This window comes from Akebia trifoliata, chromosome 11 (assembly GCF_017979445.1).
Source record: "Akebia trifoliata isolate Shusen 1 chromosome 11, ASM1797944v1, whole genome shotgun sequence".
Taxonomy (NCBI): domain Eukaryota; kingdom Viridiplantae; phylum Streptophyta; class Magnoliopsida; order Ranunculales; family Lardizabalaceae; genus Akebia; species Akebia trifoliata.
In genome coordinates, this window is record NC_141385.1 from 6,233,875 (window position 1) to 6,259,107 (window position 25,233).

At 32.9% G+C, this 25,233-nt stretch overlaps 1 protein-coding gene and 1 long non-coding RNA gene across 4 annotated transcripts; one reads left to right on the forward strand and one right to left on the reverse strand.

The window, feature by feature from the left end:
• Positions 1–13,486: 13,486 nt before the first annotated feature.
• LOC147390592 (chlorophyll a-b binding protein 40, chloroplastic-like) lies at positions 13,487–16,015 on the forward strand. 3 transcript variants are annotated; one of them, XM_086459914.1, is made up of 2 exons: positions 13,487–14,365; positions 15,265–16,015. In XM_086459914.1, the coding sequence occupies exons 1-2, from the start codon at positions 13,566–13,568 to the stop codon at positions 15,281–15,283; spliced, it is 819 nt and encodes a 272-aa protein (XP_086316040.1). In that variant the 5' UTR covers positions 13,487–13,565; the 3' UTR covers positions 15,284–16,015. The 3 variants fall into 3 exon arrangements, with proteins under 3 accessions (XP_086316040.1, XP_086316039.1, XP_086316041.1); XM_086459913.1 differs by having other exon boundaries at positions 15,321–16,013; XM_086459915.1 differs by lacking the exon at positions 15,265–16,015 and having other exon boundaries at positions 13,487–14,456.
• Positions 16,016–23,709: 7,694 nt separating this feature from the next.
• Positions 23,710–24,542, reverse strand: LOC147390593 (uncharacterized). The gene is made up of 2 exons (XR_015183306.1): positions 24,473–24,542; positions 23,710–23,975 (listed from the first exon to the last, which is right to left on the reverse strand). It is a non-coding gene; the product is annotated as an uncharacterized LOC147390593 (long non-coding RNA).
• Between the last annotated feature and the right edge of the window lie 691 nt (positions 24,543–25,233).

Sequence of the window (25,233 nt, forward strand, 5' to 3'; positions counted from 1 at the left end):
TTGGAAACAAAGCTTTAAATGGTAGAGATGGGTTTGATATAGATGCTAAGAATAGAGCTTTTGCTTAGAGGAAGTCATGCATTTACTACAACTGATATTAATGAGTTGCTTGTTTGATCTGTGGGGGTGGGATTGCAAGATGGAGTTGACATGATTTGTTTGGTTTAATTGGTGAGGAAAACTAGACTCCTTTAGGGAAGAGGCCAAGTGTTTATGGAGTTGAAGTTAGGGATTATAGGTATTCTAGTATGATAAAGAAATATGGAGTTAGGAGCTAGGGATTGGTCTTCAATCATTAGAAAGGAAATCATGGATTGATGGCCATGAGTTGGTAATTTAGGTATATCTTGTCCTTGACTTGGTAAATTTTTCCTACGGTACTTATGCATAAAAACTCGAATTGACTCGAATCTTTATAAATTTGAGTTGACTCGGTCTCCCTTTCTGTCTCTCAATTTATTTCTCTTTTAAATGTTGTTTTTATAAATTCTTAGATGTATTTTAAATTTGTAATATTTTTTGATTGATTCTTATTGATACCATTTCATTTCACAGCAACATTTAAATTTTGGATTTTGAATCGTGTAGTATAGAATCCAAAATCTAGATTTTTTGGGAAGTCGCTATTTCGGAATCTAGTATTATATTTTTGAAGGGTGATTTACCTATCCCTCCACATTTTGATTAGAATATCATTATCTTCAATCTCTAGCCAAAAACTTATTTTTCTTGTAAAAATGAAAGATTGCATAGCGTAAAAATAAGTTCTTGATGGCGAAGAACTTTTACTAGAAAAATCCAGGGTTCTCCTAAACAAACATGGGTACAATTAACTTAGTAAAGTCAATTTGACGTTTGTTCTAAAATAGATCTAAATATGATCGATCTTAAATTACTGAGTCAATTCAATTAAATATTTTTAGCACATTGGTCCACATTATTTATTATACTATTTAGGCAATACGATTTATTGATCAAATTTACAATATTTTGAGATATATCAAATTCCTTATACAAAAAAAAAAAAAAATTTAATTTGATAATCTCGATTGCAATTTCGCGGTATCAATTTATACATAGAATTTTTTCAAAATAGTATTTGGCTGAGATGATTTAATTGAATGAAAAAATATTTATATCAAATTTTCAACATGTAAGGAGCACATGCACAAAAATGGATAACCTGACAAGGTCATACATAAGTGTGGCAATCCTTATTTGATAATTCATTTGACAACCTTTGTCTACTATGGGCTGAAAGTTTTGGAATGGGTTGATTTTTTTTTTTGTGAGGATGATCTCTTTACCGTCATAACAAGAAATCAGCATATTCCAAAACTTATAATCCCATCGACAGTAGTGTATAAATTAGTGCTAAAAATTGACAGTCGATTCTTCAACTTATTAATCTCTTTTGATGGGATGAGAATTTTCAGAATGAACTGATTTTTTTAAAAATGATCTCCTCATTATAGAGATAAATAAAGGATTGTCAAATTGTCACCAGATTTGGCCCAATCCTATATATATGATCTGTTGATTTAATTTGTTGATACAAATTTGGATTTGCGGTTTACAGTTTGCCAGTCTAGAAAAAACTTGATTCGAAGGGTTAGGTAGAAATAATTCATTTTTTGTTTCACCATGTTAGTTTGGTTCATTTGTATATACATACAATTCAAACATGCAAGTTAAAAATATCAAAGTGCTACACAGAAAATTTCTAAATTTGCTTCTTTTGCAATATACACGTGTGAAGAAGAAAGATATAGTTTCTCAAAATAAAAATAAAAAACATGGATCTTGAATATTTCATCCACCGAACCCATGACGAAATGCAGCGAATTGGTTGAACCCAGTACGAGCCGTACATCCAATTGGTTCACTTCACACTTGATCATGGTTCGATTAAGTACGAATGGGAATCTAGTAAAACTGCTTTGGCCCACTTCTATGTACCCACACACATAAAATCAGACACATTGATGATTGTTAACCATTCAAGTCTATGGATGGGTTTGAATTAGATAGGTACAGGATGACGTCACATGAAGAATTATCTTTAAGGTTGGTGTGATAACTCTGACATTTGTTTAAGTTACGGGTTGGAATCCTATGCACCCTCCCACAGCTCAACACATGCCATTTAAATCACAATCTAATAACATTTTAAAAAGGAGACAATTTAAGTATCAATCCCTTGGATTATGGCTTCCGTGGCATGTGTTAAGGTGTGGGTGGAGGGTTTCAATCCTCCACCTGGATGCATACGATATAAACTCATAAGTTACATGAGTAGTTTTTTTTGGTCATTATTGCATAAAATGCTTAGAAAAGTAAAGATTGATAGAAACGTGAAATTTAATTGGGTGACACATGGATGTAGAGCACGAAATTCTAGGATTTTAATATATTTTTCACCATCGAATCAACACATTTTAAATTGGTGAAAATAACAAAATGGATAATTTTTTTAATTGGATACGATTTTAAGTGAATGGTTGAGAGCAAGTAAAAGTTGGGGTACCAATAAAAGTTCTCTCGTTATTTTTGTTAGATTTCTATTTTTTGGATTTAAGATTTTATATGAGCCCAATCATAATTGTAAACAATTATTAAAATTATTCACTTTGAACAAGTGTTATAATGTTGAGATTATAATTTGAATATTTGTAATGTTTGAACAATGTGTTTTGATCTTTAATCGGGATATGATAAACAAAATATGAAATTGGGGTGTAATTAGTAAAAGTTGGGGTGCTAATAGTAGCTCTCTTTTATACCCCTTGATTTTATTATATAATGTTCAAGCAATTTCTTTTTTCATTTTTCTTTCTTAAATCTATTCTAAACCTTGAACTTCAGAGGATTGAGGACAAATCAACATGGTAGTTCATGAGAATCAATGAGGACCCTGATCTAAGCTTTATATGCAAGGATTTGTTTTGGCATTTGATGGAATAATTAGTTTGTTAACAATATTGCATTTTGAACAAGGCCACAAACAATCGTGACAGCTTTCTTGCCCGAGTTTTAGAAAGAAAATTCCTAGTAAGGGCCTGTCCTATTGCAAAGGCCCCGACTAGCCAAGTAAATGATTAGAGCCAGTGAGCGTTGATTTCATAACCTGGTTTTAAAACCACATTCACCAATTAATTACTAACCATTAACTCGCTTGCTTATAAAAAAAGAAAAGAGAGAAACTTCTCTTATGGAAAAGTATGGTGTGAGATTGTGATTTCTAGCCATTGACTCAAGCATAACGTGATAATACTCCAATGTTAATTCTAATGATCTCTTTGAATTCAAAATCCAACAATCAGACATCATTGATAAGGCTGACTTTTATTTGCAGACTCACAAGGGTGTGTCAAACATTCTTGAATTAGTGGGCCCAAAGGAGCTTGATATATGGCACATTTTGCGCGATCCATCGGTCCAAGTGATAGCGACCTGTAGCGAAAATTTTCTCCTTTACTAGATACAAATAAGTCCCCACCGGGAACCATTTCTATATTTCCACCTCACCCCATGTGAGAGGTTTGGGCCAAAACCAGAGTCCAATTGAACCTTTTTTTTTGGGTGATATGATTGACATGCCCCTCCACATTTTGGTAACAGTCTTGTAGTATCTCATATTACGCATCTTGACGTGAAAGTCGATAGGAGCGATAGATGACTTTTCACTTGTATCTCGATGAAAATAATATATGGTTCTCATACATTTTCACTTTAGGATGTGCAATGTGAGATACAATCTTGAGATCACTTTAGGATTATTCTTTTGGTAAATATATATTAGAGGTACCCAGTGAGTATGATTTTTTCAAACACATAACATGCTTCGCCTTCAATTCTAATAGAAACCCTAAGATTTTCTACTTCAAAATCTATATCTTCTACTTTATAAAAAAATCCTATTTTATTCTGAGGTTTAACTTTGAAGATAAAATCTTAAAATTGAAAAAGGGGATAAATTTTTTACCTTAAGAGATTGTATATAGGACTGTGATTTGAGCACAATGGATGGTAGACCTAGGCTCAACTCAAGTGGCAGAATCTTTGACTAGAGCACCGAATTAGATCTCATTAAACTAAGTTTGAGTTTCTAAACTTGGGTTATCCGTAGTTACGTAGTTTTGGACGGATTGGCCTAATTTTGTTTTCATAAGAAAAGAAATTTTACATCTTAAACAAGAAACAATTATATAATATTTTAAAAATAAATAACAATATGTAACTCATATGAAAATATTTATATATTGTTATATAGCGTCAGGTTGGGCTTGAAACCCTCAACCCAAATTAAGGACGGATTGTTTAATCTAAGTTTTTAATCCGGGCTTAAATTACATTCTACGTAACGTGGCCGACTCTCTCCCATCTTGAATAAGGTTGATCTCGGGCCATCCCGACCCAAATTGCAGCCCTAGTTGTCTATGATGGGTTTCAGGCAGAAAAATCAATGATTGTTGAGGTCAAGGGTTATATAAGAAGGCATTTAATTCGATTGTAGAAATTGACAACTAGAAAAACAATATCCTTACTAAATGAGTAATGAATAACCTCAAAAAATCATTCGGTCCTACCATGCTCGACACAAGGTCAATACTCGTGTTTTCATCCGTCATTCATTACTTCATCAGCCATCGTTCTTCAATGATTTAGTAAACAATTGATCACAGTCCTCTTTCTTTTTCTGTTGTTAACAGATTTGTCACTTTGTATTTTTCACTCAAACACAAACACGTAATAACGTTTGTCGTCTGTCACTACCATGTAACAATCAATCTATCAATTCCTTCGACTTATATACCAATCAATCTCTCTCTCTCATGAAGGTTTTCAATAGGTAGGCTTAGACCATGGATTATCGAATAATCTTGTTTATTATAAACCAATTAAGTTTTTATTTATTTATTTTTTTGGGATAAATTTAGTCAATCACCCATGAACGCTTTGTGAGTCAAAAAAGGTAGACACTCTGAAAAATTAGATTTAGAATATCTCGCAAACAACGTATGGAGAATAGTACATGATTCTCTAGTCATTTTTGTGTGATCTTGGACATGATTTGATTTTTTGATGTTTATTGGAGGAGTTTAAGATATTCATGTATTTAGTCTTGAATTTGGTTTTCGAGTAATTATTATTATTATTTTCTTGTGGCATATATGGCCATGAAGGTTTTGTATTATTTGGTTTTGTTTTATTTATTATTATTTTTGCATTACCAATTATACCAATCCTACTAAAAACATGTATTTTCTTTTTCATATTAATGGTCATAAAATGTAATCTCATTCATAAAGCTAACTGCTCTCTCCATGTTATAGGTTTGGGCCCAAACCTTCAGTCCAAATTGATGATTTTACTTTGATTTAGACATCTCTTTCCATACTTTGGTAAATATTAGAGGTTGCCCCCTGGGTTTCAAACACATGATACACCTCCCTGGAACTCGGCCTAATTTGCAAGAATATCTGAAAATGACTTAAATGCCCTCATCATGGAATCTAGCAAGCAATACCCTTGCTTTTTTTTCTTAAATTCTGTTATCTTTAGGATCTTCAACTTCTAGGGTAAATATTCTTTAACCTATTCAACCACAGTTTTAATTCATGGTCAGCAACCTGTTATAGAAAATGCTTGACTTTCTACCTAAATATCCATCATCTTCAACTTCTTCAAAAATCTTAAATTGTTCTTGAGGCTGAGCTTAGAAAATGGAACTTAAGGTTGGAAAAAATGGTGAAATATTTTATGATAAGAGGCCGCATATGACAGGTTATAGGAAGAAATTATCAAAGGGCTTTTGGCTAGAGGTTCATGATGAGGGCATGTAAGTCATATTTGTTAGTCTCGTGAAGAAGACTGAGAAGTCAGGGTTAGGTCATAACTTTGAAAATGCAGGGACTCCTAAAATATTAATAGAAATGTGAAGGGATATCTCTAAAAAAAATTGATCATTTTATTTTTGGATCTTGTTAACTTGTGCCCTTGGGGTCAGGGCACACACGTTAAAGTGCATTGAATACACTTTGAAAATTGGAATCTGAGAGTATTTTGATAAATATAATATTTTAAAGGGTATTTTTGATACAAAATCTAATTTTAATGAGTTGTTATTACACTCAATTAAGATGAACCATTATTAATAATTTATTTACCAACTGAATTAAATGTAGGGTCCTTGTTACCGAGTACTCTAAGGGCACACGTTAAAGTGCAATAAATACACATTAATTTTGTACCTAAAATACCCTTAACAAATCATTTTTACAAAAATACCCTCTGATGCTTAATCCCTAGATGTATTATTGCACTTTAACCCTAAAATATGCTCAAGCCAATTGGTGCTCTTCAACAAGTTACTCAACCATCGATGGTGATCATCCACGCGTCCTTCTTCACAGGTTTGTCATTTTGTATTTTTGTCTTTAAAACAAACTCTTATGACAAACACAAAGGTCATCCAATGTTCATAACCATTGAGAAAGAATTGAGAAATGGTGCTGGCAAAGCGTGCATGTAACAATCAATCTATCAATCCTTTGGAGTCAGGTACCAATCAATCAATCAATCAATTTCTCTCTCTCTCTCTCAAGTTAGACCATGGATCTTTATTTGAACTGAAGTGGAAGAAGTAAATGGGAAAATTTAGTCTTACGCCCTCTAAAATTGATGAAATTAGTGATATTTTTGTGAAATGCAAGATGAGAGGTAGACCCCTTGACTTTTGTTGATTTGGTCAATTCGTTAATAAATACGTTCATCCCTTGATAGAGATGACAAAATATTTAAAATGCCTTTATGTGTTGAAATTACAAAAATGTTCTTTGATTTAAACAATCTAAATGTATTGATCTAATCGCTCTAAACACGATAGCTATGAGAATCCTAATCATTCTCAATCCTATTTCTCATTTACATATACTTAAATATTATTTTTTTGAAGTAAAATCTTATTATTTTCAACTTGTTTTCATCACTAACAATCAAATTTCATACTTTTCAATTTAATTTCATCATGTTCATCCCAACCTAAAGGCATTTTTTGACCCCACATGCTCAAAAATTTTGCATGGAAAACACTAAAACAAAATATAAAAAAATAATAAATCGAGAGAGAAAGATGAAATAATGAAGAAAATGAATTTAGTAATACCCCATTTTGACTTTTTTTTTTCTACAAAAACTTGAGCCTTGATGTTAAAATAGTAAAAAAATAGTTCACCAGAGAGTCCAAACTTTCACCCATTACACGAAATATAGAATCTTTAACTCGATCTATTAAAATCGAAATAAAAGTTTTAATGATATATTTTCGAAATAATGACTTTAACGAATAGAATTAATCATAACACTCACAACAATAACCCAAACTTAATTGGCGTGATAATGGAAAAAACCAAAACTTCATCTCCATCTTTCCTAAAGAAGATGAAGTTGGGGTTTTGCCTTTCAATCAAACAGTCTAAATACATTCAATCTAATGGTGTAGATCAAATTAGAATATAAAGATTTGTCAAGTAAGGAAAGGGCATTTCTTTAATTTAAACACTATAAGGGTAATTTTGGGGGGAAAACCTTATCTTTTATTTTGCGTAGGGATTTCACCAATTTTATAGGGGGTAAAACTAAATTTCCCAAGTTAATGCTATATGATTTTTATAGATTTTTGTGTGATATCTTGGACCTGATGATATGATTTTTGGTGTTTGATGGAGTAGTTTTGGATATTTTGATATTTGGTTTCGAAATTTGATTTAAGTGAATTTTTTTATCACAAAAGCCAATTTGGAATTCATAAAATCCTAGATGGCTAATCCCATGAAGCTTAAAGAGAGGGTAGTTTTGTAATTTGGGATGCTCCCAATACACTATTCGTGTGATTGGCTGATCTAGGATTCTGTGAAATTCCCGATTGACTCTTGTTTTCATGAGAAATTTTTTTTTTCATACTTGAAGGTTTTTTTTTTATTATAAATATTTGCAAACCAACAATAGAATTTTACTTCCCAACAAAAACAATACAATTTTACTAGAATTTGAACATGTAATTTTTTTTTATATTAATAGCCATAAAATTTTTCTCTCATTCATGCTTTTTAATATTTGTTCCAAAAATTTTGAACCAATTTTTTTCCGCATATCCTTTCCTTCACATTATTAAGCAAAATTTTATAAAATTTTTAAAAGTCAAAATCGAATTAAAGTTGCACTAATCCTATAGAAAATAATTTAGATACTTCGAATTGAATTGCTACCTCGACATTCAGCCCTCAATTGTATTTTTTGGATCTGTAATATAGCAAACATGCACAAAGATCCAAAAAACATAAATTAATCTATAAGAAAGAAAGAATGATGTAAAAGATTGCTAAGACACAAAGTCTATTGAGGATCAATCTAGGGAAAATTATTAAAAAAATAATATATTCTTTTATTATTTATTAGAAAAATAATTATTTTTAACTATTTAAAAAAAGATACTAACAAGGTTGTTTGACCGTCTTATTACGAAAGAAGGTAGTTTGACTGTCTTGTTTGAGAAATAAAATCTTCAAATAGCAAAATTACCTTTTATTTGTAATTAAAAAAAGTTTATTTGACCGTCTTGTTACATACAAACTTTCAAAATAAGTTCCTTTGAATGTCAAGGTATATTAATCTTAAGCTAATTTAGAGTAAATAATTTATTTAAGAGATTGAAGATGAGGGTATTGTAGTCAATTGCATAAGTCTATTTGAGAAGACCAAGGTTAAAAGGGCATGTAGGCATTTAGATGAATATTTGAGAAATCATGTGTTTTCAAAATGATGGCGGCATCTCTACTAACTTAGGGTTCTCTCATAGATTAAAGAAAAATTATCTAAGTGCCCAAAACTTTACCCTCAAGACAAAATCTCGTGAATTTTCACTCCCGACTCTTAAATTTTAAGAGAACAACCACAATCTATTACTCACTATATACATAAAAAAAAAATTCATTAATGAAACATGTAAATCCATTGGAGTTAATAAAAAAATACACATACCTCGATAATGAATCATTGGTTTAATTGAATAAAATAGATAGATTACCATTCTCTCCATCTCAGGCCACCCTTGTATGGTTCCTCTTCAAGCATACGAGAGAGGTGGGGAAAAGCAGATGATTTAAAAGCGGACTCCCCATTTATTATGATTTCATAACAAATTGATTGAGTAATAGCTAGTAAACTGCCTAAAAAGGAAAATTTATTATTTGATCATATCCTAACATAAGAAGTCCAACAAGAATTAAGAACAATACATGAAATGACAATCCATGAAAATAAAAATAAAAACGATACTGAGATTGACCACTTTTAACTTAGCTTCTAGACTAGTGAGAAATGACCTAAATGGCATTTTCTTCATCCTCTAGAAAAAAAATCTTTGAATATATTTTGTCTCCAAAACCGATTATCTTCAAGATCTTCAACCTTACCGGATCCAATCCATTAATTTTCATGGATTAGTGACTAAGAACCTTCCAAAAAAATGGAATAAATGCTTTGATTGTGATCATCCAATAATTTTTGTTGGCTTTTATTTGTTTTTTACTTGTGAGAACTCTCAGGTACTTTCCTTCTTGAATTATGGTTATCTTCATCACTAGGAAAGGAAATAAAAAATCAGGTATATGCCAGTAATATTCCATTTTATATTGTATATATTAACCCCTCTCTCTCTCTCTCTATATATATATATAAAATCAGGTATATGCCAGTAATATTCCATTTTATATTGTATATATCAACCCCTCTCTCTCTCTCTCTCTCTATATATATATATATATATATACAAAAATTAAGATAACTCGGTCTTGTGAGTACTATTCAACACGGTTTTAGGTGACGCGGTTTTCAATTCCTTTTTAATTATATATATTTCACAATGCAACCAATGGTTCCATGTGTAGAAACATTGAGACAGAATTTTTAAGATAAGGCCTTTGACCATAACATTGATATCTCCGTTTGACACAAAACTTACCAATATATATATTTAAACTCTTATATCATCCTCGAAGATTCAATTGAAATTAATAGGATAACTAGTTAAGAGTGCTAAAACACCCCAGCTGATGGCAAGGACCTTTGAAGCTATAATAGTTAGTGGCGGTGGTGGTGGTGGTGGTCGGGCTAAACATGTTTCCAACCGAATTTTACTCATTTGTCAAATTATCATTTCATTGTCAATCATAGCTTCGGTTATTTTTGCATGCCTTCACAAATTGAATGGTGGAGAAAAGGTTAAAGATAAAAGAAAGACGAAGAAGAGAGAAAAAGAAAAGAAAAAGAAGAAGAGTAGCAAAAAGGACAAAAAGGATCGTCCTGAGCATGAAGTAACCATCACTTGTTGTGGTGAGGGCTGTTGTGATGGTGATGGTGATGGAGGGGGTGGTTGTGGAGGCGATTAATGAATGTGGCCAGAGCTAAGTATCTCTTTTATTATTATTATTATTATTATTATTATCATTAATAAACTGAATCTCATGTTGTAATGGGAGAAAAAAAAATTGACACTTTACAAATATTTAGGTTGTAATATTTTGATTTTTGAGTGCTACCAAAATGTAATGTAATAAAAAATATTGATTTGCATTTGTTTGGATTGAAAAAAGCAAAATAGTGTACTTATTTTGGCGAAATATTTTGAATTATCAAAATTTTCATTGATTCATTAAAAACGAAAAATAAAAGAAATTATTTTGCTTCCTACAAATCCTCATCCATAATGGTGAGTTGAGATTAGCTATAAACAATAATGTTGCACGTCCAAGTTGGGAGAGGCAGAGATAGGGATGACAAGGGCAGGGAACAATATACCAACAATGAAGGTCTAGATCATTGTTTGAGCGATGGGGAACTGTTTGTTAGAATAGTCCCACATCGCCGGGTATTATTGGGATGTGCAATGTATAAAGCCGGGGGCAACCCTCTCCTTGCAAGCCAGTTTTTCAAGGATGAGTTAGGCCCATGGTTTACTTAAACTATCTAAATCTGTTGGTAAAGAAGACTCGTTATTCTTAGCTGTTGAAGTGCTCCGGATGTATATTTGACTCTCTGATGTCCTTTCATGACTTTTCCTATTTCAACGATCCTGCAAACGGAAAGTTTGTCCAAGTTTATGAAATGAGTTGCTCAAGGGAAACAAGTGCAGTTCAGTTCTATATGGAGAAGTTCAAATATATTTTACCAAGTAAAGGACTTTCTCAGATTCTGAGGTCAAAGAGATTGACTATAACCTCATGGAAAGGGAGTTCATCAACACCTGACCCATTTTTCGTTCTTTTATCCGACCGAGGATCAATCAATGTATCTCAGTGCAATCAGGATGACATGTTTAACTTCCAAGTTTTGGGTCTACAACATGTATACGGCACTCTTCTAGTTTATCAATCCTGAATTTGCTTATTAAGGTGCCACATAGCTGAGACTAAGACACAAATAGGAGACTTCAAAACATTTTAGCTAGTGAGAGCGATCACAACAAATATAGAAGAAACCACAAACAGAGAAATAACAAGATAATAATTTAGATATCATGTACCCACAATTACTTACTCCGGTTGTTATGTCACTTTTTTTCTTAAATTCAAAATTATTAAACTCATCGTCAATCAAGATATTTCTTGATTTAAATGTCTTGGTGAACGACTTTTGGTCTACTGCTTCATGTAAATAAACAAGTCAAGCCTGCATCCGTTTCATTAAATTGTTTAAATTAAAGATATGGCGCTAAGTCTTGAGAAAATCAAATGAATTCCAATACCAGAATATCAAAAAGTACTTTTGCCTACAGTTTGGGTTGGAAAACTTACGCCTAACTTGGTAGTACCAAGGATAACCTTCATATGGGGTGCCTCCCAACTAAGTGAACCACGATCGTGCATAGTTCCATGAAGCCACTGCTCTAAGTTAAGAATAAAAACCCAAAACAGTCTGAATTTCTGATCAAAGCTAAGCCCATTCATTTTGATGTGGGATTGCATTACAAAACAAGCAAGAAATTGATAATTGAAAGTTACTCATTTTAGTAAAATCACTATTGTACTTATATACAACATACAATCCATGATTGGATAAATGCCTATTTTAAAACAAGGAAACAAAAGAAGAAAGAAAAAAGTCGGATATGTAACTTTGACAAGATCAAACCAATAATTCTAACAATTTCACAAGAAAATAATGACCGAAAACTAAAATCCCACTTGGGTTTTCATCCATTCCACAAATCAAGAAAACCCCATTATTCATCTAAACCAGCCCTGTAGAATTCTCATATTAAGTTCAACACTTCATGTACAAACATAATAGGAGTTCATGTTACAGATTACATAATAGATAAGAAGCATTTAAAATTAAAAGAAGGAGAAAAAGCATACCACTTGTGGTAATCTTCTTCAATAAGACCCCCAAAAGAGAAGAATTTCAAAAGCGGAATAGAGAGGCCAATGCTAAGTAAAAATAACCTAAATCAACAAAATCCAAAAGTCCCAAAAATAGCATAGGTTGAATAAATAGGTATGATCCCAGATTACCATTGGAAAAATTGGTATGTTCGTTATAGTGTATGGTAGGGCTGTCAATGGATTGGATTTAAATCAGGTTGGGTCAATCCATTTCAAAACCAATAAGAGTCAGATTAGATCCAAATCTGATATTTATTGGATTGAGTCCTCAGACCATATTTAGACTCAAATAGGGTCCTATGAGACATCCAAAACCTATCCAATAAGTTACCAGATGGAAGAGTTACAGATTGGGTCATTATCAGAACCAAAATCCTTAATCTAGACACTCGATTTCTATCTGATCAATGGACAACCATAGTATGTGATCCTATCCAATAAGTTACCAGATCGAAGAGTTACAGATTGGGTCATTATCAAAACCAAAATCCTCTATCTAGACATTCTATTTCTATCTGATCAATGGACAACCATAGTATGCGACCCTACCCAAAAGGAGTTTCATAGATTGAATGGCTATGATTAATGCAAAGGCCATAACCGGCTTAACATAATCTCGATCATTGGTCTACATTCGGGAATTGAGACCAAATGTATAACATTATTGTACATCAACCCATGGAAATTTTGGCATTCAAATTGAATGGTGAAGATTCACTGATTAGTGGAGGTAGTTTACTGAATCTTGGTAGGGCGGGAACCATGATATCATTTATCCAAAAATATATTATCATCAGATTTGAAATGTGGCAGATTCTCATAGGTTGAGATCTAAAACAAAGATCGTGGGTAAGATCAGTGTAACGGATAAAACTGTCAAAAGTGAAAGTCACCTAACATAATTTCCAAGAAATGCATGATTCAGAGACTGCCAAGTGGATAAAGAATCAACCTCAGAATTTATCAACCAATGGGAATGCAGATTGAGATCCCTTATCTAAGAATTGTCATCCATGTAACCCTATTAATACATGCAAGCAGCAAGAGCCACAAACATCAATAAATTCTACTACTAATTACGTCTGAGCTTCTTCCCTTCTTGTTTACTAATTTCTCATCATGGCTGCATCAACAATGTCTCTTTCATCACCCTCCCTAGCCGGAAAGGCAGTGAAACACTCTCCATCGGCCTCAGGCCTCCTTGGTGAAGGAAGGGTTACAATGAGGAAAACCGCGGGCAGGCCCAAGCCAGTCTCATCTGGTAGCCCGTGGTACGGTCCTGACCGTGTCAAGTACTTGGGACCATTCTCGGGTGAGTCTCCATCCTACCTAACTGGTGAATTCCCCGGTGACTACGGTTGGGACACCGCTGGACTCTCGGCAGACCCCGAGACTTTTGATAAGAACCGTGAGCTAGAGGTCATCCACTGCAGATGGGCAATGCTTGGTGCCCTTGGTTGTGTCTTCCCCGAGTTGCTTGCACGCAATGGCGTCAAGTTCGGTGAGGCCGTATGGTTCAAGGCCGGTTCACAGATATTCAGTGAAGGTGGTCTAGACTACTTGGGCAACCCGAGCTTGGTTCATGCTCAGAGTATTTTAGCCATTTGGGCAACACAAGTTATCTTGATGGGAGCCGTAGAGGGGTACCGCATTGCTGGTGGGCCTCTTGGTGAGGTGACCGACCCATTGTACCCGGGTGGCAGCTTTGATCCACTTGGACTAGCTGAGGATCCTGAGGCTTTTGCCGAGTTGAAGGTGAAGGAGATCAAGAATGGGAGGTTGGCTATGTTCTCTATGTTTGGTTTCTTTGTTCAAGCAATTGTGACTGGCAAAGGACCATTGGAGAACCTGGCTGATCATCTGGCTGACCCCGTTAACAACAATGCCTGGGCTTATGCCACAAACTTTGTCCCTGGCAAGTAAGTCTAAAGTGTTTTACTTCGATTCGAGTGTGATTTTTTTTTGTAATGTAAATTGGTGAGAATTGAAGGAAAGATTGTGAATTATTTATGTTTCTTAGTGTTTTGAGTTGGATGGATTCAGTTTCTATGTTCTATGATATTGTACTTTCCGAGTTTGAACATGAAGGAAAGGTTTGATGGGTAGGGAAAAAATTTATGGGAAATTAGAAGGTTTTCCCAAACTTTATTTTCTGGATTGGATTGGCTAACACCAAGTCTGGTTCGACATGGACCATCTGATCCAACACTAAAGATTCAAGCCCTTCAAAATCGGTGGAGACCAATTTCAACATAAATTTAAAGTATACTTCAAAATATTTTTTTATTAGTCTGGATTCATAGATGCAACAATCCCAATATCTTTTTTTTTTATTTTATTAAACAGAGATTAATGTGGTCAAGTTAAGAAGAAAAAAAAAAAGAAAAAGAATGGTGATTCACTTCTCTAAATAGCATATTTAATCTTATTGTTTGGTGTATTGTAAAGAGAAGTTGTTGTGGCAATATAAGTTCTAATTAAAAAACCATGATTTGGATTTCCATGTCAATTTTAAAGAAAGAAAATGCCAAAAGCAATATTCAAACCTCACTATCATAAAGAAAAATACCAAAAGCAATGACTATAATGGTGGATGAGCCAAGACTCAATCACACTTGCAATGCCCAGTTTTTCATAAATCCCAATAGAAGCAAAACTGAATAAATGCTCAAAGCATTTCCTAATAATTCTTTTTATTTTTATTTTTGGAAGAAAGAATACTAAACTATAACCAATCCCTCGTTGATTCCCATTGTAAATGTCTTTGAATTCTTAAATTTTTTATTTTTGTGACTGAATCCCATCTCTTTCTCCCAAGGTACTGTCTTCCACCCTGAAGTGCTTTAAGTCACCGTTGAAGTCGAGTTCTTGCAGGATTGAAGTGCTAAAGGTGATTTGGTTATGAGGGGGTTGAAGGCGAACAACCTGAAATGCTCTGAAGAGGCTGGATCTAAGCCAGATCAAGCGATCTTGACGTGGACCCAATGACCGATATTGCGCTTGTCAACAATGTCAAGAAGATAAAGATTGAAGGATGGAAGTCCAAACTCCTATCTGTGGGCGGACAACTTACTCTTCTTAAGAATATTTTATTGCCGATGCTGATATGTCTCATTTCAATTTTGCTGATCCCAAGAGCGCTTTGTTCGCTTTCCTGGAAAAGCTGTTTGCTAATTTCATTTGGGTTTATGGAGAATGTGGTAAGAAGGTCCATCGTTTATATGTTACAGCATTTCGTAGGCTCTTGAAACGTATCATCCTTAATAGAAACAAAACATGGATGATGATGGATAATTGGGTAGGAGATGCTCCTGTTATCAATCGATTCCCTAATGTTACATAAGATATCTGAAGATGTTCTTGAATTTGTGGGAAAACACGAAGCTCTGTCTGGGCTGGGAGACATGAACATATGGAAGTCCTCTGTATTGGGCTAGTGCTTGGCATACTATTAGGGTGGCATGATCAACTAATGTAATATGGAAATTGATATGGAATATGGAAGTAACTATTTTTGTGCTATCAGATCTAGAGATCACTAAGTATTTTTGTTGATCTGTTTTAAATTGGGGTTGTAAAACGAAGCAAAACCAAGACGGTTTTTGTACAAGATTGCATCTTTGATTTCTTTTTGGGTCATTCAGATTGCTTGAGATATGGTGGTATTTGAGTGGGTTAGAAGAGATGGATTAAAAACTTGGTGTCTATTTTGGATTGTTTTAGAGAGCTTGAAATGTTTTGCAGTCCTAAATCAAGCTTAGGTGATAGTGATATTTTTAAACTAAATAGGATTGAATGTGATCTCTCCAATGAGGTTAGAATGGTTTATTTTTATTAGAATGGTAAATTAGGAGGTATGCCCCCTGTTCTGTATCATTTTTCTTTAATATAGTATTGCTTGATTATGAAGAATATAAAAGCAAATAGGTTTTTGATCAGTTACTACTGAAGGATGGCGCGCGTTGTTGAAGTATGGCTCAAAAATCAATTAGGCTGGTCCAAGTGTGTGTATTGTTTGAATTGGTCCAAGGTAATTTGAGTTGGGTTTATAACTTATGTGAATGGTCCATTGATTTGGTGCTTCTAAAAAGGGTTTTGTTATTTTATTGTAAAAAGTCTAACTTCAAATCTAAGTCTTTTCTAGAGAAAAGTGTAGAGAAAGATAGAAACCTAAGAGAGGGGAGGTTGAGAGGTTTTCATCCGTCATTCGGTCCTACCATGCTCGACACAAGGTCAATACTCGTGTTTTCATCCGTCATTCATTACTTCATCAGCCATCGTTCTTCAATGATTTAACAAACAATTAATCACAATCCTCTTTCTTTTTCTGTTGTTAACAGATTTGTCACTTTGTATTTTTCACTCAAACACAAACACTTAATAACCTTTGTCGTCTGTCACTACTATGTAACAATCAATCTATCAATTCCTTCAACTTATATACCAATCAATCTCTCTCTCTCTCTCTCTCTCTCTCTCTCTCTCTCATGGAGGTTTTCAATAGGTAGGCTTAGATCATGGATTATCGAATAATCTTGTTCATTATAAGCCAATTAAGTTTTTATTTATTTATTTTTTGGGATAAATTTAGTCAATCACCCATGAACGCTTTGTGAGTCAAAAAAGTTAGACACTCTGAAAAATTAGATTTAGAATATCTCGCAAACAACGTATGGAGAATAGTACATGATTCTCTAGTCATTTTTGTGTGATCTTGGACATGATTTGATTTTTTGATGTTTATTGTAGGAGTTTAAGATATTCATGTATTTAGTCTTGAATTTGGTTTTGGAGTAATTATTATTATTATTTTCTTGTGGTGTATATGGCCATGAAGGTTTTGTATTGTTAGGTTTTGTTTTATTTATTATTATTTTTGCATTACCAATTATACCAATCCTACTAAAAACATGTATTTTCTTTTTCATATTAATGGTCATAAAATGTTAATCTCATTCATAAAACTAACTGCTCTCTCCATGTGATAGGTTTGGGCCCAAACCTTCAGTCCAAATTGATGATTTTACTTTGATTTAGACATATCTTTCCATACTTTAGTAAATATTAGAGGTTGCCCCCGGGTTTCAAACACATGATACACCTCTCCACAACTCGGCCTAATTTGCAAGAATATCTGAAAATTACTTAAATGCCCTCATCATGGAATCTAGCAATGATTTTTCTTCTTAAATTCTGTTATCTTCAGACTCCTCAACTTCTAGGGGAAATATTCTTTAACCTATTCAACCATGGTTTTAATCCATGGTCAACAACCTCTTATAGAAAATCCTTGACTTTCTACCTAAATATCCATCATCTTTGACTTCTTCAAAAATCCTAAGTTGTTCTTAAGGCTGAGCTTTGAAAATCGAACTTAAGGTTGGAAAAAAGGGTGAAATATTTTATGATAAGAGGCCGCATATGACAGGTTATAGGAAGAAATTATCAAAGGGATTTTGGCTAGAGGTTTATGACGAGGGCATGTAAGTCATATTTGTTAGTCTCTTGAAGAAGACTGAGAAGCCAGGGTCAGGTTATAACTTTGAAAATGCAGGGACTCCTAAAATATTAATCAAAATGTGGAGGGATATCTCTAAAAAAATAGGTTGATCTTTTTATTTTTGGATCTTGTTAACTTGTGCCCTTAGGTAGGGCACACATGTTAAAGTGCAATAAATACACTTTAAAATTGGAATCTGAGGGTATTTTGATAAAACATAATTTTTTAAAGGATATTTTTGGTACAGAATCTTATTTTCAAAGAGTTGTTATTACACTGAATTAAGATGAACCATTATTAATAATTTATTTACCAACTGAATTAAATGTAGGGTCATTGTTACAAAGTACTCTAAGGGCACACGTTAAAGTGTAATAAATACACATTGATTTTGTACCTAAAATACCCTTAACAAATTATTTTTACAAAAATACCCTCTGATGCTTATTCCCAAGATGTATTATTGCACTTTAGCCATAAAATACGCTCAAGCCAATTGTTGCTCTCCAACAAGTTACTCAACCATCATCCACGCGTCCTTCTTCACAGGTTTGTCATTTTGTATTTTTGTCTTTAAAACAAACTCTTATGGCAAACACTAAGGTAATCCAATGTTCATCGCCATTGAGAAAGAATTGAGAAATGGTGATGGCAAAGCGTGCATGTAACAATCAATCTATCAATCCTTTGGAGTTAGGTATCAATCAATCAATCAATCAATTTGTTTATCTCTCTCTTAACTTAGACCATCGATCTTTATTTGAGTCGAAGTGGAAGAAGTTAAGGGAGAAATTTAGTCTTACCCCCTATAAAATTGTTAAAATTAATGATACTTTCGTGAAATTCAAGATGAGGGACAGACCCCTTGACTTTTGTTGACTTGGTCAATTTGTTAATAAATATGTCCATCTCTTAATAAAGATGACAAAATATCTAAAATGCCCTCATGTGTTGAAATTACAAAAATATCATTTGATTTAAATAATCTAAATGTATTTGATCTAATCGCTTTAAACACGATAGCTATGGGAATCCTAATTGATTTATATTTAAATATTATTTTTTTGAAGTAAAATCTCAACATTTTCAATTTGTTTTCATCACTAAGAATCAAATTTCATACTTTTCAATTTAATTTCGTCGTGTTCATCCCAACCTAAAGGCATTCTTTGACCCCCACATGCTCAAAAATTTTGTATGGAAAACACTAAAACAAAATAAAAATAATAAAATAATAAATTGAGAGAGAAAGACGAAATAATGAAGAAAATGAATTTAGTAATACCTCTTCTGTAAATATGAATATTAGTTCTACCCCCCGCGTAGTAAAGAACGGAAATAACATTTTGACTTTTTTTAATATGCAAAAACTTGAGCCTTGATGTCAAATAGTAAAAAAAAAACTCACCAGAGAGTCCAAACTTCCACTCATTGCATGAAATATAGACTCTTTAACTCGATTTAACCCAAAATTAAAATCGAAATCAAAGCTTTAATGATAGATTTTTGAAATAATGACTCTAACGAATAGAATCATAACAATCACAACAATAACCCAAATTTTAATAGGCGCGATAATGGAAAAAACCAAAACTTCATCTTCATCTTTCTTAAAGAAGATGAAGTTGGGGTTATGCCTTTTAATCGAATAGTCTAAATGCATTCAATCTAACAGTGTAGATCAAATTAGAATATAAAGATTTGTCAAGTAAGGGAAGGGCATTTTGTTAATTTAAATGCTATAAGGGTAATTTTGGAGGGTAGTCCTTATATTTTATTTTGCGCAGGGATTTCGCCAATTTTATAGCGGGTAAAACTAAATTTTCCAAGTTAATACTACACGATTTTTGATAGATTTTTGTGTGATATCTTGGACTTGATGATTTGATTTTTGATGTTTGATGAAGTAGTTTTGGATATTTTGATATTTGGTTTCGAAATTTAATTTAAGTGATTTTTTTTTATCATAAAAGTCAATTTGAAATTTCACAAAATCCTAGATGGTCAATCCCATGAGCCTAAAGAGGGTAGTTTTGTAATTTAGGATGCCCCCAATACACTATTCGTGTGATTGGTTGATTTGGGATTCTGTGAAATCCCTGATTGACTCTTATTTTCTTGAGAATTTTTTTTTTAATACTTGAAGTTTTTTTAAAAAAAATACTTGTACAACCAACAATAGAATTTTACTTCCCAACAAAAACAATACAATTTTACTAAACAATACAATAGCCATAAAACTTATCTCTCATTCATGCTTTTTAATATTAATTTGCTCCAAAAATTTTAAACCTATTTTTTTCCATGTATCCTTTCCTTCACATTATTAAGCAAAATTTTATAAAATTTTTAAAAGTCAAAATCGAATTAAAATTGCACTAATCCTATAGAAAAAAATTTAGATACTTCGAATTGAATTGCTACCTCGACATTCAGCCCTCAATTGTATTTTTTGGATCTGTAATATAGCAAACATGCACAAAGATCCAAAAAACATAAATTAATCTATAAGAAAGAAAGAATGATGTAAAATATTGCTAAGACACAAAGTCTATTAAGGATCAATCTAGGGAAAATTATTATGAAAATAATAATATATTTTTTATTATTTATTAAAAAATGATGATTTTTAATTATTTTAAAAAAGATACTAATAAGGTTGTTTGACCTTCTTATTACAAAAGAAGATAGTTTGACTGTCTAGTTTGAGAAATAAAATTTTCAAATAACAAAATTACCCTTTGTTTGTTAGTTACTTATAAAAAAAAGGTTATTTGACCGTCTTGTTGCATGCAAACTTTCAAAACAAGTTCCCTTGAATGTCAAAGTATATTAATCTTAAAGCTAATCTAGAGTAAATAATTTATCTAAGAAATTGAAGATGAGGGCATTGAGGTCAATTGCATAAGTCTATTTGAAAAGACAAAGATTAACAGGGCATGTAGGCATTTGATGAATATTTGAGAAACCATGTGTTTTCAAAATGATAGCGGCATTTCTACTAACTTAGGCTTTCTCTCATAGATTAAAGAAAAATTATCTAAGTGCCCAAAACTTTACTCTCGAACAAAAATTCGTGAATTTTCTCTCCCGGCTCTTAAATTTTAACAGAACAACCACAATCTATTACTCACTATATATATAAAGAAATTCATTAATGAAACATGTAAGTCCATGGGAGTTAATAAAAAAAATACACATGGTTCGATAACGAATCATTGGTTTAATTGAATAAAATAGATAGATTACCATTCTCTCCATCTCAGGGCACCCTTGTATGGTTCCTCTTCAAACATATAAGAGAGTTGGGGACAAGCGGACTCCCCATTTATTATGATTTCATAACAAATTGATTGATTAATAGCTTGTAAACTACCTAAAAAGGAAAATTTATTATTTGATCATATCCTAACATAAAAAGTCCAACGAGAATTAAGAACAATACTTGAAATGACAATCCATTAAAAAAAAAACAATACTAAGATTGACCCCCTTAACTTAGGCTTCGTCTAGTACACTAGTGAGAAATGGCCTAAATGGCCTTTTCTTCATCCTCTAGAAAAAAAAAATCTTTGAATTGTCTTCAAGACCGAGTATCTTCAAGATCTTCAACCTTACCAGATCCAATCCATAAATTTTCATGGATTAGTGACTAAGAACCTTCCAAAACAATGGAATAAACCCTATGATTGTAATCATCCAATAATATTTTTTGTTGACTTTTATTCTTTTTTTACTTGAGAGAATTCTCAGGTACTTTTATTCTATGGTTATCTTCATCACAAGGAAAGGAAATAAAAAATCAGGTATATGCCAGTAATATTCCATTTTATAATGTATATATCAACCTCTACATATATATACAACAATTAAGATAATTCAGTCTTGTAAGTACTCTTTAACGCGGTTCTAGGTGACGCGGTTTTTAATTCCTTTTTAATTATATATTTTTCACAATGCAACCAATAGTTCCATGTGTAGAAACATTGAGACATAATTTTTAAGATAAGGCCTTTGACCATAACATTGATATGTCCGTTTGACACAAAACTTACCAATATATATTTAAACTCTTATATCATCCTTGAAGATTCAATTGAAATTAATAGGATAACTAGTTAAGAGTGCTAAAACACCCCAGCTGATGGCAAGGACCTTTGAAACTATAATAGTTAGTGGCGGTGGTGGTGGTGGTCGTGGTGGTCGTGCTAGACATGTTTCCAACCGAATTTTATTCATTTGTCAAATTATCATTTCATTGTCAATCATAGCTTCGGTTATTTTTACATGCCTTCACAAATTGAATGGTGGAGAAAAGGTTAAAGATAAAAGAAAGACGAAGAAGAGCGAAAAAGAAAAGAAAAAGAAGAGTAGCAAAAAACACAAAAAGGATCGTCCTAAGCATGAAGTAACCATCACTTGTTGTGGTGACGGCTGTTGTGATGGTGATGGAGGGGGTGGTTGTGGAGGTGATTAATGAATGTGTCCAGAGCTAAGTATCTCTTTTATTATTATTATTATTATTATTATTATTATTATTATTATTATTATTATCATTAATAAACTGAATCTCCATATGGGAGAAAAAAAAAATTGACACTTTACAAATATTTAGGTTGTAATATTTTTATTTCTGAGTGCTACCAAAATGTAATGTAATAAACAATATTGATTTGCATTTGTTTCGATTGAAAAAAGCAAAATAGTTACTTATTTTGGTGAAATATTTTGAATTTTCAAAATTTTCATTGATTCATTAAAAACGAAAAATAAAAGAAATTATTTTGCTTACTACAAATCCTCACCCTTAATGGTGAGTTGAGATTCGCTATAAACAACAATTAAGGACTGTTTATACAAGTATGCTGCACATCCAAGTTGGGAGAGGCAGAGATAGGGGTGACAAGGGCAGGGAACAATATACCAACAATGAAGGTCTAGATCATTGTTCGAGCGATGGGGAACTGTTTGTTAGAATAGTCCCACATCACCTAGGTATTATTGGGATGTGCAATGTATAAAGTGGGGGCAACGCTCTCCTTGCAAGCCAGTTTTTCAAGGATGAGTTAGGCCCATGGTTTACTTAAACTATCTAAATCTGTTGGGAAAGAAGACTTGTTATTCTTAGCTGTTGAAGTGCTCCGGATGTATATTTGACTCTCTGATGTCCTTTCATGACTTTTCCTATTTCAACGATCCAGCAAAGGGAAAGTTTGTCTTAGTTTATGAAATGAGTTGCTCAAGGGCAAACAAGTGCATTTCAGTTCTATATGAAGTTCAAATATATTTTACTAAGTAAATGACGTTCTATATGGAGAAGTTCAAATATATTTTACAAAGTAAATGACTTTCTCAGATTCTGAGGTTAAAGAGATTGATTATAACCTCATGGAAAGGGAGTTCATCAACACCTGACCCATTTTTTGTTCTTTTATCGGACTGGGGATCAATCAATGTATCTCAGTGCAATCAGGATGACATGTTTAACTTCCAAGTTTTGGGTCCACAACATGTATACGGCACTCTTCTAGTTTATCAATCCTGAATTTTCATATTAAGGTGCCACATAACTGAGACTAAGACACAAATAGGAGACTTCAAAACATTTTAGCTAGTGAAAGCGATCACAAAAAATATAGAAGAAACCACAAACAGAGAAATAACAAGACAATAATTTAGATGTACCTACCATTACTTACTCCCGTCGTTATGCCACATTTTTTCTTAAATTCAAAATTATTAAACTTATCATCAATCAAGATATTTCTTGATTTAAATGTCATGGTGAACGACTTTTGGTCTATTGCTTCATGTAAATAAACAAGTCAAGTCTGCATCCGTTTCGTTAAATTGTTCAAAGTTTTGGTGCTAAGTCTTGAGAAAATCAAATGAATTCCAATACCAGAATATCAAAAAGTACTTTCGCCTAAGTTTGAGTTGGAAAACTTGGGCCTAACTTAGTAGTACCAAGGATAACCTTCATATGGGGCTGCCTCCCAACTAAGTGAACCACGTTCGTGCATAGTTCCCTGAAACCACTGCTCTAAGTTACGAATAAAAACGCAAAACAGTCTGAATTTCTGATAAAAACTAAGCCCATTCATTTTGATGTGGGATTGCATTACAAAACAAGCAAGAAATTGATAATTGAAAGTTACTCATTTTAGTAAAACCACTATTGTACTGATATACAACATCCAATCCATGATAGGATAAATGCCTATTTTAAAACAAGGAAACAAAAGAAGAAAGAAAAAAGTCGGATATGTAACTTTGACAAGATCAAACAAATAATTCTAACAATTTCACGAGAAAATAATGGCCGAAAACTAAAATCCCACTTGGGTTTTCATCCATTCCACAAATCAAGAAAACCCCATTATTCATCTAAACCAGCCCTATAGAATTCTCATATTAAGTTCAACACTTCATGTATACAAACATAATAGGAGTAATCCCTCTTCATGTTACAGATTACATAAAAGATAAGAAACATTCAAAATTAAAAGAAGAAGAAAAAGCATACCACTTGTGGTGATCTTCTTCCCTAAGACCCCAAGGGGTCTTCTTTCGAAGCAGAAGAATTTCAAAAGGGGCATAGAGAGGCCAATAATGCTAACTAAAAATAACCTAAACCATCAAAATCCAAAAGTCCCAAAAATACCATAGGTTGAATAAATAGGTATGATCCAAGATTACTATTGGAAAAATTGGTATGGTTGTTATAGTATATGGTAGGGCTGTCAATGGATCGGATTTAAATCAGGTTGGGTCAATCCATTTCAAAACCAATAAGAGTCAGATTAGAACCAAATCTGATATTTATTGGATTGAGTCCTCAGACCATATTTGGACTCAAATAGGGTCCTATGAGAGCATCCAAAACCTATCCAATAAGTTACCAGATCGAAGAGTTATAGATTGGGCCAGTCATTATCAAAACCAAAATCCTTAATCTAGACGCTCAATTTCTATCTGATCAATGGACAACCAGAGTATGTGACCCTACCCAATAAGTTACCAGATCGAAGTCACCAAAAATCAGCCCATTCCAAAACTTCTAACTCATGTTTTGAAAAATGTTTTGCCAAAAAGTTGGCCCTTGAACGTGACCCATATATACATATATATGGGAAATGTTCAGCAACAAACATTTTGGGAAAATATTTTTCAAAACATGGGTTAGAGGTTTTGGAATGGGCTGATTTTTGGTGAGGATGATCTCTACGATGAGGATGTCATCGTCACCAAAAATCAGCCCATTCCAAAACTTCTAACCCCATCAAA

What these genes read in the sequence shown, in the direction of transcription:
- LOC147390592 (XM_086459913.1), top strand. Translation starts at nt 13,566, where the DNA reads ATGGCTGCATCAACAATGTCTCTTTCATCACCCTCCCTAGCCGGAAAG. An exon ending in ACAAACTTTGTCCCTGGCAA is followed by an intron (nt 14,366 to 15,320) that starts GTAAGTCTAAAG and finishes GAGTTCTTGCAG; the next exon opens with GATTGAAGTGCTAAAGGTGA.